A 16401-nucleotide genomic window follows, 5' to 3' on the forward strand; every position below is an offset into this window, starting at 1 on the left:
AAGAACCATCGAGGTTCCAAATGGAAAAGACAAGCAGAGGTGTGATTTCTCTCTCTTTACATATTCCTCTGCACCTTTAATATCTCCCCTCCAGCCCCGCTGTGGCTCCTACCATTGTATGTACTTTCAAGCCAAAGCACATCCAGCTCCATTACAAACAAGACAACCTTAAAAGATGGGAGAATCAGCAAAATACATCTCCAGTTTCCTCCAGTCACCCCTTTACACTCAGCCACCCAAATAAGACTTCCTCAAATTATCACAACTATTATTATCCTCTTTCATCTTTTAAGCAACAAACATCATCAAGGGACCAGTTGTTGCCCAGAACTTCCAACACCATGGGCACAAAGGTGGCAGCACAGACAAACACAAATGCATTTCATTGCTAACAACGTTATCATGGAGAAACAAAAAGGCTGAGAAGAGGAGAATCCATGAGCAGCAAAATGACAGGTGGGACCATTAACGCTCCGTTTCTGATCCCTCTCAAACACAACGAGTGCTGGGAAAGTACCAGAGCCTGCTAATAATGCAAGTTGCCCTTTGTTAATACTGCAAGGCACCTGTACAGAAGGGGCAATTTCCAAAGGCAAACGTTGAAAGAAATGATCTGATAGGGACTGAGAAGAACAAGCTCCGTTCTGATGAACCTCCAGCCAGCAGCAACCTCACTTCTCCTGCCTCCCACACCAAAGATAACGACGAGCAACGAACCCACATTCAGCCCCCGCAGCAAGAGCCACCCGCACACAGAGAAGAAGAACCCTCCCCTTGGCAGGAACGGGGCTGTGCAGGGACAGGGCAGGGAAGTGGCAAAAGAGGGGTCGTGAAGCAAGACTTTGCAGACAGACAGCACTGAGAGGAATGTTGCACACACATCTCCTCCTTATGGAAAACAAGGATCACCACATGGATGCAGGCACAGACACTGCTCTGCTCATCACACCCAGCTGAAGAAACATAACACGTTCCAAAGGGCATCAGTGATACCCAGCTCAGTCCAAGACTCAGGCAGCAGTACCAGCTCAAAGACACCATCGTGCACATGGGCAATTTGGGAGCTACAGGACTCTACAACCATTGATTCAATGTTTCTGTCTAAGCCAAAGAATCCCCATCCACAGGAAGAGCTGCATCCAGCTTGGCAGGGCATAACATGAGTAACTTCCTCACACATACATCAAGTAACAGGCCTCAAGCACAGAAATTCATGACTAAAGTACCCTCCCATTCCCTACATTCCCACCAATCTACAGATACAGTAGAGCAGGAAGAGAAAAAACAAAATATAAATCAGACAGGCAAGGCAAGGAAGCAGTTGAAGACAAAGTGTTCTCAGCGAAACCCACTAGGAAGTCTTCTTGGTCTTCACTACGGGTAGTGAATTTCATTCCTGAGAGAACCTGGAAGTCATTATCTTAAGATGCAAGTGCCACCCACCACCCTACTGTGGACAAAAAAATATGAAGGTTGATTTTATGAAAGCGTCTTCAGCTCTCAGCAAGTTGTCTCTCCTGTGTGGCCTGCTCATCTCCCATAAAAATGAAGCCATAAATTCAAGCACCTCACCATGGGCCTCTTTGTCAATCTAAGTCTTCTGAGACTTCACTTCCAGGTCTGCTTCATCTTAGCTTCTATCACAATCATCAGGTGACTGTGACAAATACAAGTCTTTGCTGTAGAACAATATTCCATCTCCAATGGAAAAGCACTATCCAGAAATGGAGAACATGAACCTTGACCTCCCAGGAAACAAAGGCCTGATATGAAAGGGTCAGTGTAAACTTCTTGTCAAGGGTCTCTTTCTCAAGGTAAGTCTTCTAAGAAGTTACAAGGTCTCTGTAATCTTCTGCTTCATTTTAGCTTCTACCACAATCTGCAGGTGACTAACGGCTTGCCATGTGCATGTAAGTCTTTGCTGTAGAACAATATTCCATTTCTAATGAAAAATCACTCTCCAAAACTGGGAAAGATGATCCTGAACCTGCCAGGAAACAAAGGCCTGATACAAAATCTAATTTCAATGAAGAAGAAACTCCACGCTGTTCCAGGGAGATAGAGTTGGATGAAGGAAGTTTGTCACAGGAATTACAAGCTGTCCTACCCAAGCAGCATCAATCTCCATGCACACTTCCTCCACAAACACTTTTTGATCAGAGGACTATGATTCCCTTTCAGGACAGGGAAACCACGATCACAGCATGAATGGCACAGGCCTTGGCACCAGCCATGAAATCAGACCATTACCCCCATACAAAACCATGTTCACCAACCTGTTTGCAGGGTTCTAGCCCAGCCCCTCACCCTCCTTGCTCTGCATTCACAGCTTTCAGTTGAACATTGGACAATATCCAACTGTTGGTTATTTGTCAGCCCCAGGCAAAAGAGCATTTCATTCAGGGACCCTCCAGGGAAGCAGAAGTTCATCAAAGTCTTTCCCTTGGCAGCTGAACACCTTGGAGCTATGGATGGAAACTGCTCCCCCAGCCTGATAATTCCAGGAGATCTTTTAGTGCTTTCAGCTTTGCCAGGCACAATGAGGCCCAGCTCAGCTCCCTGACAAAAACAAGGCCAGAACGGGAATCCCAGGGAAGTGTATGAACCAGAGCTTCCCCTTTCAGGGTGTGTCGTTTGCAGCAGGCACACAACAAAAAGGTAACAAGTTGCTGACAAGTCCACAGGAGGCTCACACACAACCTCCCACCACAATGTGCCACAAAGTAATTGATCCGGACAATAAAAAAAGCAAACTGCTTGGAACCACAGCTCTGGGCCTCATCTGAAAACTAGGACAAATGGAACTCTTACACCCTTCTTTTAGCCATTTCTGGCTCCATCACAGGAACATCTTCCACCTGCCTCATATCTGTAAAGACAGAACTCTTCACCCTGCCAAAACACAACAGGAAATGTCCTCCAACATTTCAAACAAGTATTGCACACACAGCTCAGAACTCAAGCACTTCAACAAGATGGGTGCAAAGAGAGTTTTCTGCTCCTCCCACAGACCTTGAACACCAAAGCTTCTAACAGCCATCATGCAAGGCGCAGGTATCCAAGCTGAAAAGGCAACACCAGCCTTCTTCAGCACATGGGCAACTTGGAAGATCCATTGCACTACCACACTAATGCAAATTGCACATCTAGGCCTAATGCACAGGACTCCTCACGCAACAGGAAAGTGATGATCCCACAACGTGGCCAGCTGGAGTTCCAGCAATGCAATATGCAAATATCAGACCCTTCAGGCTCTTTTGATCCAGTCCAGCAAGGAGCCCTGGGAATGAACAAAACGCATGGCATGTCTGCACTGGCACCTCTTCACACCCAGCACCTCTGAGATTCTCCTCCAACCCTTCACATACTGCACGCTTGTCAATGACCTTCATAATTTACAGAAAGACTCCACCAAGAGAAAATCACACAGACAACTCCTTTACAATCAAAATGTACGGGGCTTCTCACCTCCTCAGTGTGACACTGGAAGAGCCTTTCTTCCAGTATCAATTCAAGGAAATCCAACTATGAAAGTGTTTCCTATGAAAACCAGCAAGGCAAGAAGTTAAAATGAGAAAGGATCATAACATTCTTATGGCACTTGGAGTAGATACATAAGGAAATATTTTCTAGGGAATGAAAAGACTGTTGGCTCCTCCCCAGGCTCCCATAAGGACACGTGTCCAAGGTACACAATTCAGCAGGTACTTGAGAACATCACAGTAACTTGCAAACACACAAGGCCAACATCCCAGGGATCCCAAGAGAGCAGAACAATGTGTCCTAGGGCAAATGTACTTGGAAAGATGAAACTCAAGTCGCATAAAACTACAGTTGGGCACTGACCAGGGAAAGGAGAAAATAATCTCTCATGTACATAAACAGCACCTCGTAAAGAGCTTCCACAGTGCAAATATCCTGCCCTTCATGATTTGCAAAGTTTTATTTAATCAGCATTATTTGAAAGAACTTCTTATCACAAGAACAGTTCCCAAGGACCACTTCCCTGTAACCTGCACCAGGATCAGGACATGGGGGTGTAGCGGAAGAGAGAGAACATTTTCTGAGAGGTTTGAAATCACAGAAAGTACACAAATGTAGACACGCTGCTTCTGCTACGTTTACATCTAGTTACACCTACTTCCCAAAACAGGACAGAAGAGCAAAGGGCCCTCACTTCTCCTGCCTTCCACACCAGCTGCTGAAAACTACAGCAAAAGCCCTGAATGAGCAAAAGACACCAACACAAGAGTCTCTGTCCATAGGCCTCGATTACCTGCTCCCACCGAGGAAAGGCAGTGGGAAGAGGAGCACAAAGACTGTCAGGGAAGGGAGGATTTCAAATTCTACCACAGCAAACTTCCCCACCTGCCCTGCCTCTGTAAAATCAGATCTCTTCACCCTGCCCAAATATTACCCAACAGGAAACCTCCCTCCACACACAGGCACCACTGAATGAAGTGCTGTGAACACAAGACTTCTCAGACCTCAAGCACTGCAACAGAGGTGGGTGCAAAGAGAGTTTTCTGCTCCTCCCATAGATTCTGAAGAAACACCAAAGGTTCTAACAACCATCATTCAAGTCCCACTCATTGCTCAAAGGCAACATCAGCTTTCTTCAGCAAAAGAACAACTTGGATTTACATCTAGGCCTAACACCCACCATTCACATAACTCCCAACTCAACAGGAACGTAAAGTGACCAACCCACAACGTGGCCAAACAAGGTGATATGCCACAGTTAGAGAACTTTAGGCTCCTTTGGTCTAGTCCAGCAATGATCCCTGGGGTTGAACAAAACACGTCATGTCTCCACTGGTATCTCCTCACACACAGCACGCTGAAATCCTTCACATATTGTGTGGGGGTGAACGATCTTCATAACACACAGACAGATGCCATCAACAGAAACTGCACAGACAACCTCCCCTCTACCATAAAACATAAATAGCTCCTCGCCACGTGTACGTGATCATAAGATTCCTTCTGCACTTAGAGAAGATAAAAAACTACAGTTATTCAATAGGTAATTAAAACACGGTTGGCTCCATTCTTAGCTCCCATTATGGCATATGTCACAGGTACATAATTCAGCTGTTAAGAGAACATCACAATAACCTGCAAATACACACGAGGCACCTCCCAGCGATGCAAACACAGCAGAAGAATGTGACTTAAGCAAACGTACTTGGAAAGATGAAACTCATATTGCAAGAAACTAGAGCTGAACTAGAGCTGACCAGGAAACTGAACAATCCATATCAATTTTGTAAGCCATATATTTCGAGTTCAGCTGCACCCCTTCAAAACTTCCATCCTGTTCTTTGACCCTCATAATGTGCAAGAACATTTTATAAGGTTCCCCAGAACCTTACCGGCCCACCCCGACGAAAAGGCAGCGGGAAAACAGCACAAAGACCGTGAGGGATGAGAAGGCAGGAGGGGGCGGGCAGAGACACTCACCGGGGGGGCAGCAGCAGCGGCGGGGTCGGCGCCGGCAGGGTCCTCCCCGAGCAGCGGCGCGGGCTCGGCGGGCGGCGGGCGGGCCGGGAGGGTGTCGCAGCAGCTGCCGCCCGACAAGCCGAGCTGGCTCTTGCGCGAGTCGGCGGTGAGCGACACCTCGTGCGAGTAGGAGTGCAGGAAGGCGCGGACGCCGTCGATGCCCACGAAGTGCGAGGCCGGCACGCCGCGCAAGGCGCCGCTGCCCGCCGCCAGCAGCTGCGAGCGCCGCCAGCGCCGCAGGCGCAGCGCCAGCAGCAGCAGCAGGAAGGCGAGGAAGAGGCACGACACGGCCGCCACGGCCACCACCAGCCACCGCGTCAGCCTGCCGGCCGGCTCGCCCGGCGCCGCCGCTGCCGCGCTGCCCAGCTCCGACAGCAGCTCGGCCACGCTCTCGGCCAGCACCACCGTCAGCGTGGCCGTGGCCGACAGCGCCGGCCGCCCGTGGTCCTTCACCACCACCACCAGGCTCTGCCGCGCCGCGTCGCGGGCCAGCGGGAAGCGCGCCGTGCGCACCTCGCCGCTGTGCAGCCCCACGCGGAACAGCCCCGGCTCCGTCGCCTTGGCCAGCTCGTACGACAGCCACGCGTTCTGCCCCGCGTCCGCGTCCACCGCCACCACCTTGGCCACCAGCGCCCCGGGCTCCGCCGACCGCGGCGCCAGCTCCACGCCCGCCCACCCCGACCCCGACGCCCCCGACGCCGCCGCCGCCGCCGGCGGGTACAGCACCTGCGGCGCGTTGTCGTTCTCGTCCACGATCTCCAGCCGCACCGACACGTTGCTGCTCAGCGCCGGCGCGCCGCCGTCCTCCGCCACCACCCACAGCCCCACCTAGCGCACCTCCTCGTAGTCGAAGGAGCGCAGCGCGTACAGCGCGCCCGTCTCCGCCTGCACCGACACGTACGACGACAGCGCCGAGCCCCGCACACGCCCCTCCCGCAGCCGGTAGCGCACGCGCGCGTTCTGCCCCCAGTCCGCGTCCGCCGCCCGCACCCGCAGCACCAGCGCGCCCGCCGCGTTGTTCTCGGCCAGCCGCGCGCTGTACCGCGCCTCCGCGAACACCGGCGCGTTGTCGTTCACGTCCAGCACCCGCAGCGCCAGCACCGCGCTGCTCCGCAGCGACGGCGACCCGCCGTCCGCCGCCCGCACCGTCACGTTGTACTGCGGCACCTCCTCGCGGTCCAGCTCCCGCGTCGTCACCACGCGGTAGTAATTCTCAAGCGACTTCTCCAGCCGGAACGGGACGCCGGCGGCCAGCGAGCAGCGCACCTCGCCGTTGGCGCCCGAGTCCCGGTCCTGCACGTGCAGCAGGGCCACCACGGTCCCCGACGGGGCGTCCTCCGAGATCTCGCTCAGCGCCGACGACACCGTGAGTTCGGGAGCGTTGTCGTTGATATCTGTCAAGGTGATGGAGATTTTGGCTGTGTCGAAAAGACCCCCGCCGTCTCTTGCTTGCACCTCTAGTTCGTAGGAGTCTGCTTCCTCAAAGTCCATGCTCTGCATCAGCGTGATCGCTCCCGTCTCGGAGTCTAACTGGAAAATCTGCGAGGCTTTCTCTGTGATTTTCTTGAACGAGTATTTAACGTGGCCGTTCGTGCCGTCGTCGGCGTCGGTGGCCGTGAGGGTGAGGAGGGTGGAGCCCACGGGCACGTCCTCCGCCACGCGCACCGTGTACTCCGCCGCGCTGAACACGGGCGCGTTGTCGTTCGCGTCCAGCACCGCCACGCGGATCCGCGCCGTGCCCGTCCGCGCCGGCTCGCCGCCGTCGCTCGCCCTCAGCACCAGCTCGTGAAACGCCGCCTCCTCCCGGTCCAGCGCCTTCGCCAGCACCAGCTCGGGACGCTGATCCCCGCCGGGGCCCGCCTGCACGGCCAGCGAGAAGTGCTCGTCGCCGCTCAGCTCGTAGCTCTGCAGAGAATTACGTCCCACATCCGGGTCGTGAGCCTCCGCCAGGGGAAACCGGGACCCGGGGGCTGTCGTCTCGCTTATTATCTCCTCCAGCTCAATTTCCTTGAAGCTGGGCGCATTGTCGTTAATGTCCGTGATTTCCACTTCGACTCCATAAACCTTCATGTCCCCCTCCGCTATCAGCTCACACCGCAGCACGCATTGCTGCGCACTCTCGCACAGCTGCTCCCGGTCTATCCTCTCCGCCGTCACCAAATGTCCCGTCTTCCCGTGCAGAGCGAAATACTGCGTCCTACCTCTGTCTATGATGCGCACGCCGCGGTCGCGGAGCGCCGGCAGGTCCAGCGCCAGGTCCTTGGCCACGTCGCCCACGAACGAGCCCTTGGGCATCTCCTCGGCAACCGAGTAGCGCAGCTGCCCCCACGCCGCCTCCCACGCCGCCACCAGCACGCCCCACAGCAGGGCTCGCTCCCGCCGGCCCCAGCGCCTCCCCGCCATTGCCCGCAGCTCCGCCGCACACACCGCCAAGCCTGCTCCCGACACCGCTCCGCTCCCGCCTGGACGCTCCCGCCGGCCCCTCCGCCTCGCCGCACCACGGCTCCGCACCGGGGGACGCTCGCACACCGCCCGGCCGCCGAGCCAGCCAGCGAGCGAGCGAGCGAGCGAGCCGGGACGCAGCGGGCGGGGCTGCCTGCAGCGCTCCGGCCTTCCTCTCGCTCCTCCTCGGTCAGCAGCGGCGCCCGCAGCCTCCTCCCGGCACTGCAGCCACCGAGCGCTGCCCAGCGCTGCCCGCCCCAGCGCTCCCCGGCAGCTCGGCCACACACATCCCACCGCTCGGGGAAAACCACTCCCAATGCTGAGAGATATGTATCTCGCAATGCCGATTTCTATGTCAAAGAAAATAGAATATGGAGGATATTTCGAGACTTATCCCACTACTCGCAAAGCACAATCCTTATCACGACCTGGACAGCTCCTGTAGCTCCTGGAATTACTTCTTCACCTCGCTGGAGACCTAATGTGTCTCATACAGCCCCATTAAATCCCCACATACCGACCAATAGACCAGAACACTATTGAAGAACCTGTCCGAAATGGACACTGGTGATTGCCTGCAATTACTTTCTCATATCCCTGTTTTTCCTTTTTAACGGTCCCTTTTGCTTCTATCATACCAATAAAACGACGGGCTGATGGAGATACACGTAAAGTAAAATATTGCATCTCATTAGAAGGTAAAGAATATGACGTGTCTTTTCCCACAGTTGAAAACCACTCTCCCCAGCACCGATTTCAGTAACAATCATGGTTGAATTCCTAGTACACGTACAGGAAAAGAAATACAAATGTGAAAAGAAATAAAAACGTGATATTCAGACACACACCCACCCAGAACCTTTCAGATTCTCAGTCTCAATATTTTCCAGATTCTCAGAAGCTTCCGCCTGGCCAGAATCTTCCGCTTTGCTCCCCAAAGACTGCAGGGAAACTTTATTTGCGAGTACAGCAAGAATAACAGCAGGTACGCCTGTTTTACCAACAGTCCTATTTTCTGAACAGTAATTTAGATCGGAGGATGCAAGGCATGATACAAAGAAGCCACTGAGATAACGGTACAACTATTACATTGTTGGAACGTCTATAAAATGCAGCTAATGCTAAGAATCTTCATCTTGGCAGGATACAATTTCTCGAAAGCACAGTAGGACGGCAGAAAACAAGCACCGCTGCACACCCTGATCTATGCGGACCGTTTGTCAAAGTGGAAATGGCCTTCATTCAAGTGCCTAATGGCTGTCATTTGCATCTCTATCTCCTCAGAATGGGTACAGACCTCCTCTGCTAGCACAGACACCCTAAAGAACTGTTGCAAAAAGAGGCTGAGAGACCGAATTCCTTGGTGCAGTATTGCCCCCTTCAAGACCATCAAATGGGTTCAAGCACCTCTCTTTGGGAAAGGCAGCTAGTAAAAGCAAATAACTCCGAAACACAAAAGGCGAGGGTTTTCTTTCTCTCCTTTAGATCTCATTCAACACCTGCATTTCTGTTGGAAACGCTGAGCAGAAAGGGTAAAAACAGAGAACTACCGCACAGGACGGAAGCAATTGAAAAGAGAACTAACTGCACTGAGCAGGAATGCCCGGACAGATAACTCGACCCGCTGGGGTTTCCATTTCTGCAGAAGGCTTTCCGCAAATCACGGGCGACTGGCTCCTTCGTCTTACACGAACAACCCCTAAGTCCTCCTTTCATGGAGAAAACATGCACGTTTCAGGAAGGACAAACTCTCCGACATCAAGCGACAATCTTATTTTCCCGATTCCATCACGCAGAACCAGCAGATCTCATTCTACACGGGAAGAATTCGCCTTCGCCCTGACTGACAAACTCTTTTAGACAACACGAGTGTGGAAGAGAAAACCTGACCCTCTTATCAACAATAACTGAAAAGTGCCACGGCGAACTGCCTGCTTTAGGGAAAGGCAGTCACCGCGCTCTTTCACTCACTCCCGCAGACACGCACCAGCGCTCCCCAGCCACCCCACCCGCGTAAAACCCCACCCGTGAAACAGACAACCCAGAGGACCAAAAACGCAAGAAGAGAAGAAAAGACACACCTGTCAGGAAGGAAAAACTCTCCAACATTAAGCATCAATATAATTATGCCAACTCTGTCACACAGCAGATAGCATCATAGCGAGCTCAAAAGAGTTGAAGACAAAAAACTCTGAGCTCAACCTGAACCTGTCATCACCGATAAACTGGAAAGTGCCCCAGAGAACTGCCTGCTGTAAGGGAAAAACAGTCACCCCGCTCTTTCGCTCACTCCCAGGTTCAGCGCCATCAAACAAGTCTAATCACCTCTCTTGAAGAAAGGGGGTTAGGAAAAGACAACACATCTTGCTTGCTAAGGTGTTGTGTGTTTGGGATCCCGTTCTACACCGTCACCCGTTTATGAAACTGCAGGAGATTGCACGACAGGAGGAAGTCAGGGAACTAAGAGGAGAAAGCAATGATAAGTAACTGCACAAAATCAGGCCTGAATACAATGGATCCACTCTATAATGCTGACTACTCTGCAACACGGTCTTCATCCAAACGATGAGAGGAGATAGGAGGGCACACGGCGGAAAATGAGAACATTGAGTAGGGAGAAACAGTCTGTAACTGTCCATTCATTGCATGGAGAAAACACGCCCGTTTCCAGAAAGGAAACGCTCTCCGTCACCAAGAGTCAATTCCGCGTTTCAACAAACGACTGCAGAGAACAAGTCCAGCTGCACCTCCTGCTCTATGCCGGCCATTTGTAAAGGTTCAAAGAGCCTGAACTCAACTGCCTAATTGCTGTCATTTGCAGATGTATTATCTCAGAATGGGTAGAGACCTCCTCTGGAAACACCGGCAGACACAACAACAATAGATCCCTGCACAGGGAAACTGCCTCCAGAAGTTCAGCCGCCCCCGCTAGGACATTTCTGCAGAAGCCTCTCCCCAAAAACGGGCGACACTCTCCTCCTTCACCTGAGAGGAGCAATCAGGAACCTAACCATTCCTGGAGAAAACACGAACGTTTCAAGAAGGAAAACTCTCCCGTACAAAATGACAATTGCGTTTCGCCAACTTTATCACGCAGAATCAGCAGATCTAATTCTACATAGGAAGGATTCACCTTCCCCATTACTGACACAACTCGCACCCGCGCTTCCCAGCCACCCCACCCCGGGGGGCCTGAAAAGGAGCTCTGCTTTAAATATCTCATAGGGAACACGGTGTAAATTATCTTTACCGAAAGGAGGGACTGAAATCAGACATGTAAAGTGTGAAAACGGTGCGATTAATCCAACCTCGCCAGAATCATATACTTGGCTCCCCGCAAACTGCTGGGAAAATGGCTTTGAGAGTAAAGCAGGAACAACACCAGGTACGCCTGGTTTCCTGATGTTCCTCAGGAGACAATGCCTGCATCATCGAAGTGCTGGAACACTTCAACGTGCAGCTCATCCTGAGGAAGGAAGAGCATCGGGGCGGCAGTTGCCCTTTTTAATAGAACATTCATGTAGCGTTTCTGGAGTTTCTACACAGTCGCAGTGAATTCGGCAGATACAAGGACTATGAAGGGCCTCTCTTGTCAGATGTCAAGACATAAAGTATCATCACTTGTTTAATTGTTTAACAGTGATTCACCTAAATTCTTTACATTTCGTTTTGGTAGGAAACCTTTTCAACACAGTTCTGTAAAACGGCAGAAGAGATTCCAGCTGCACCTCCTGCTGCAGGCGGCCCGTTTGTAAATGTGCAAATGGCCTTTATTCAAGGGCCTAATGGCTCTCATTTGCATATCTATGTCCTCGGATTGGTTAGAGACCGCTCCTGGTAGCTCAGACACCGACAAGAACAAGAAAAAAGGGGCTGAGAAAGAGAGCTCCTCGGTTCAGTATTTCCCCTTTCAAACCTTCAAGCACCTGGTTTGTTCAGGGCTTAGTGATTGTTTTTCAGACCCCATTCTACACCCTCATCCGTTTATAAAAGGCTGAGCAGGTCACAAATAAGGGAACTCAGGGAACTGACACACAGGAGAAAGAAGAGAGAAATAACTACACAACGAGCTCGGAAATAACTATCTGCATAAAATTTATCCTCCCCAATAAGTGATTCAAGAGTCAATCCGATTTCTCCAGACTCCGTCTCACACAGCAAAAAGATCTCGTTCTGCTCAGGGAGTTCACGCCCAGAGATAAAAACCTCTCGCTACAGAGAAACTGAAGAGTGCCAAGACGAACTTAGGGAAAGGCAGTCACCCCGCTCCTTCACTCACTCCCGGAGACACGCACCAGCGCTCCCCAGCCACCCCACCCGCGGAACACACAACCCAGGGGGCCAGAAGGAGAAGAGCGAGAGCGCGCGGGCTCACAGACCTGCGGTGCGTCGGGGCGGGCGGGCGGCTCTCCCGGTCCGGCGCTGCTGCTCGGGCTCCGCTCCCCGCACGCCTCCCCGCCGAGCAGCTCCTCCGCGGCCAGGCTGGGCAGCGGCGGCGGCTGCAGCCAAGCGGCCTCGGGCAGGCCGCGGCCCGGCGCCACGCACACGTTGTAGGAGTAGGGCAAGGTGCCCTCGCAGAAGTCGGCCGGGAAGGCGGCGCCGGCCACCGAGAAGCGCTGCGCGCCCAGGCAGCGCAGCACGGCGGGCGGCCCGGCCCGGCGCAGCCGCGCCAGCACGGCCAGCGCCACGCTCAGCACGAAGAGCGCGGACAGCAGCGCCAGCGCCAGCACCAGGTAGAACTGCAGCTCCGCCGGCGACTCGGCGCCCGCCGCCCGCTCGCTCAGCTCCGGCAGCGCCTCCTGCAAGCTCTCGGCCAGCACCACGTGCAGCGTGGCCGTGGCCGACAGCGCCGGCTGCCCGTGGTCCTTCACCACGGCCACCAGCCGCTGCTTGGCCGCGTCCCGCTCCGACACGGCCCGCGCCGTGCGCACCTCGCCGCTGTGCAGCCCCACGCGGAACAGCGCCGGCTCCGCCGCCGCCACCAGCTCGTACGACAGCCACGCGTTGCGCCCCGCGTCCGCGTCCACCGCCACCACCTTGGCCACCAGGTAGCCGGCCTCGGCCGAGCGCGGCACCACCTCGAACGGCGCCGCCGCCGCCCCGCCCGCCTCCCCCGGGCCCGCCGCCGGCCACAGCACCCGCGGCGCGTTGTCGTTGCGGTCCAGCACGAAGACGCGCACCGTGGCCGTCGAGCTCCGCGCCGGCGCCCCGCCGTCCTGCGCCCGCACCGCCACCGCGAACTCGCGGCACTGCTCGTAGTCGAACGAGCGCTGCGCGTACACCGCGCCGCTCCGCGCCTCCACCGACACGTAGGGCGCCGCGCCCGCGCTGCCGCCCGCCAGCCAGTAGCTCACGCGCCCGTTGGCGCCCGCGTCCGCGTCCCGCGCGCGCACGCGCAGCACCGCCGCGCCCGCCGCGTTGTTCTCCGCCACGTAGGCGCTGTAGGCCGCCTCCTCGAACACCGGCGCGTTGTCGTTCACGTCCGACACCTCCAGCACCAGCGCCGCGCGGCTCCACAGCGACGGGCTGCCCCGGTCCCTGCCCACCACCCACACGCGGTGCTCCGCCGCCTGCTCCCGGTCCAGCGCGCTCGCCGTCACCACCTTGTACGAGCCGCCCGACGACGCCACCAGCGACAGCGGCGCCTCGCCCGACAGCTCCAGCCACACGGCGCCGTTCTCGCCCGAGTCCGGGTCGGTCACCTTCACCAGCGCCACCACCGTGCCGACTGCCGCGTCCTCGGGCACCGGGCTCGACACCGACAGGACCGTGATTTCGGGCGCGTTGTCGTTCTCGTCCGTGATTTCTATTTCCACTTCACAGTGTGCCACCAGCCCGCCGCCGTCCCTCGCCTCCAGGCCGAAGCTGTACTTGCTCTTCTCCTCGAAATCGAGGGCTCCCGCCGTCCTCACCTCGCCGCTCTCGCTGTCGACGCTGAACAACGCTCGCACGCCCTCCGGGACGTTCCCGAAGCCGTAGGACACCCGCGCGTTGGAGCCCGCGTCCGCATCCGTGGCTCGCACCTGCAGCACCACGGATCCCACCGGTACATTCTCCCGCACTCGCTCCTCGTAGATGCTTTTAGTGAACACGGGCGCGTTGTCGTTGGCGTCGGTGACGTTGATGAGAATCTGGACAGTCCCGGACCTCGCGGGGTCTCCGCCATCCACCGCCGTCAGCACCAGCTGAAAGGAGCTCTGCTCCTCACGGTCCAGAGCTCTCTCCAGCACTAGTTCCGGCTGCTTCTTCCCTCCCGGGCTCTCCTTCAAAGCCAGAGAGAAGGACGGGTTGCTAGAGAGCTGGTAGGTCAGCAACGCGTTGCTGCCCACGTCCGGGTCTCGCGCCGTCTCCAGCGGAAAACGCGTCCCGGCAGATGTGAATTCGTTGATCTCGAGGCCGAGAGCAGCCTTGCTGAAGGCCGGGTCGTTGTCGTTGACGTCGTGGATGTCGACCTGGACGTGGAAGACGTTGAGCGGGTTGTGCAGCAGCGCCTCGAAGCTGACGGAGCAGGACGCCGCCTCGCCGCACATCTCCTCCCGGTCCAGCCGCTCGCTCACGTACAGCTGCCCGCTCTCCCCGCTCACGCCGAAGTATTGCTTCTCGGCGCTGAGCCGCAGCTTGCGTGCCGGCAGCTCCGCCGGGCTCAGCCCCAGGTCCCGCGCCAGCGGCCCCACCAGCGAGCCTCTGCCCAGCTCCTCGGGGATGGCGTAGCGGATCCGCTCCGGCGCCGCCCGGCAGCACAAGCCCAGCAGCAGCAAGGCGGCCAGCAGCACTCGCCCGCCTGCTCGCCGCCGCCTCGGCCTCTGCCTGCCCGCCATGCTCGCCAGCGCTCGCCGCGCTCCTCCCTCCTGCCGCTGCCCTCGCTCGCTCCCTGCCAGCCCCTCTCCGCAGCCCGCGCAGGGGCCGCCGGACGGCAGCGAGCTCGGCGCCGCCTCGGACGCCGCTGCTCTCGCCTCTCTCTGCTGCCCGTGCCGCTGCCGCTCTGCCCGGCGCCGGCCGAGCGAGCAGCCTGCGGGGGCAGGACGCTGCGGCGGCTGCGGCTGCGGCTCCAGCGCCGCTCCTTGTCGGCCAACAGCGGCACCCGGAGGCGCCGCCACGACACCGCAGCCGCCTGATGGCCGCGCTCGGGGGCCCGGGCTGGCAGCGGGGGGCGCGGCTCTTCCCGCCTCTCCGCTCTCCCTGCCGGTGGAATCTGGAAGCTCCTACGGCCTTGGGTACGTGCCTGAGCCCCAAGGCTTTAATCTGAGATGCGCTGTTGTGCTTTGTCCTGTCATGACTGATCATGGTAAGAACTCTCTCCATCTCTTTATGAAGCCCCCTTTAAACATCGAGCAGCTGCAGTAAGGTCTCCCTGGAGCCTTCTCTTCTCCAGGCTGTGAGACCTCAAGTCCTTCAGCCCTTCCTCATAGCAGAGATGTTCCAGTTCTTTGCCTGTTTTCACCTCCTACTCTGGTACTACTGCAACAGATTTATGTTTTTTTCAATGACACCCCAAGAACTGCATGCACTATTCCAGGTGAGGTCTTATGAAAGCAGAGTTGAAGTGCAGAATCCCCTCCCACAACCTGCTGCTGGCCACACTACTGCTGATGCAGCCCAGGGTACAATTGGTTTGCTGGGTTCCAAGCACACACAGCCAACTCACGTCCCATTTGTCACCCCCCAGAAACCCCAAGGCCTTCTCCACAGGGCTTCCCTCAAGACCCACAAGGTGTACAAGCTGTCCCTGTCCCTCCAGAGGTCATCCTCTCCATCAAGATACTCAACGACAGCACTCAACTTGTTGTCATTGCAAACCAGCTGAGGGTGCACTCAACCTGTCTGTGTCACTAAAGAAGATAATACTGAGATATATTAACAGTATTGGTGTAAGTACGAACCCCTGATGTTCCACATGTTACTGGTTTCCACTTGGACACTCGGCAATTGAATAAAACTCTTAGGACACTGCCTTCTCCATGCTGCCAGCTCCACCTAACATTCCTCCTCTCAAACCCATATCTCTCCAATTGAGTTGCTGCACTTTAGGGGGTGAATGTGTGGGGGACACTCTGCATGAGTTCTCCCTCTAACCCCCCAGTCTGTTCATGGGAGCCGTGGCTGGGCTGGCTGGCCACTCTGCACTTGGAGGACTGCAGCAGAGATGGGTTTGCTTCCTTTCCCTACAGCCAAGTGTGCCTGGGTGAGCACACAGTATGAAATCCTCTCCAGCAATGCCATGGTGCCCCTGGGTGGCATCACATCCCTTGAGCAAATCAATGACAGCCTTTAGTTTAGTGTGATCTGCAAACCTGCTGAGGATGCACTCAACCCCACTGTCTCTGTAATTGATATTACTGAGATATATAAAGAGTATTGGTGCAAGGATGAGCCCTTGAGGGACATCACGTGTCAGTGGCTTCCACTTGGACACTGAGCCATTGACTAGAACCCTTTGGCTGTGGCCACCCAGCCAGT

At 55.6% G+C, this 16401-nt stretch overlaps 1 protein-coding gene across 3 annotated transcripts in view; it reads right to left on the reverse strand.

Moving 5' to 3' along the window:
• Positions 1-15008, reverse strand: part of LOC127389887 (protocadherin gamma-A4-like) — a 215298-nt gene extending 200290 nt beyond the window's left edge. For 2 of the 3 annotated variants that reach the window (XM_051630825.1, XM_051630823.1), the window contains exon 1: positions 7704-7914. In XM_051630825.1, the coding sequence (XP_051486785.1) occupies positions 7704-7905 (202 nt within the window). In that variant the 5' untranslated portion in view covers positions 7906-7914. Of the gene's footprint in view, positions 1-7703; positions 7915-13547 lie in introns of those variants that run through there. The other variant, XM_051630834.1, reaches the window with a different exon arrangement.
• Positions 15009-16401: the final 1393 nt, after the last annotated feature.

Source organism: Apus apus, chromosome 13 (genome assembly GCF_020740795.1).
Source record: "Apus apus isolate bApuApu2 chromosome 13, bApuApu2.pri.cur, whole genome shotgun sequence".
Taxonomy (NCBI): Eukaryota; Metazoa; Chordata; class Aves; order Apodiformes; family Apodidae; genus Apus; species Apus apus.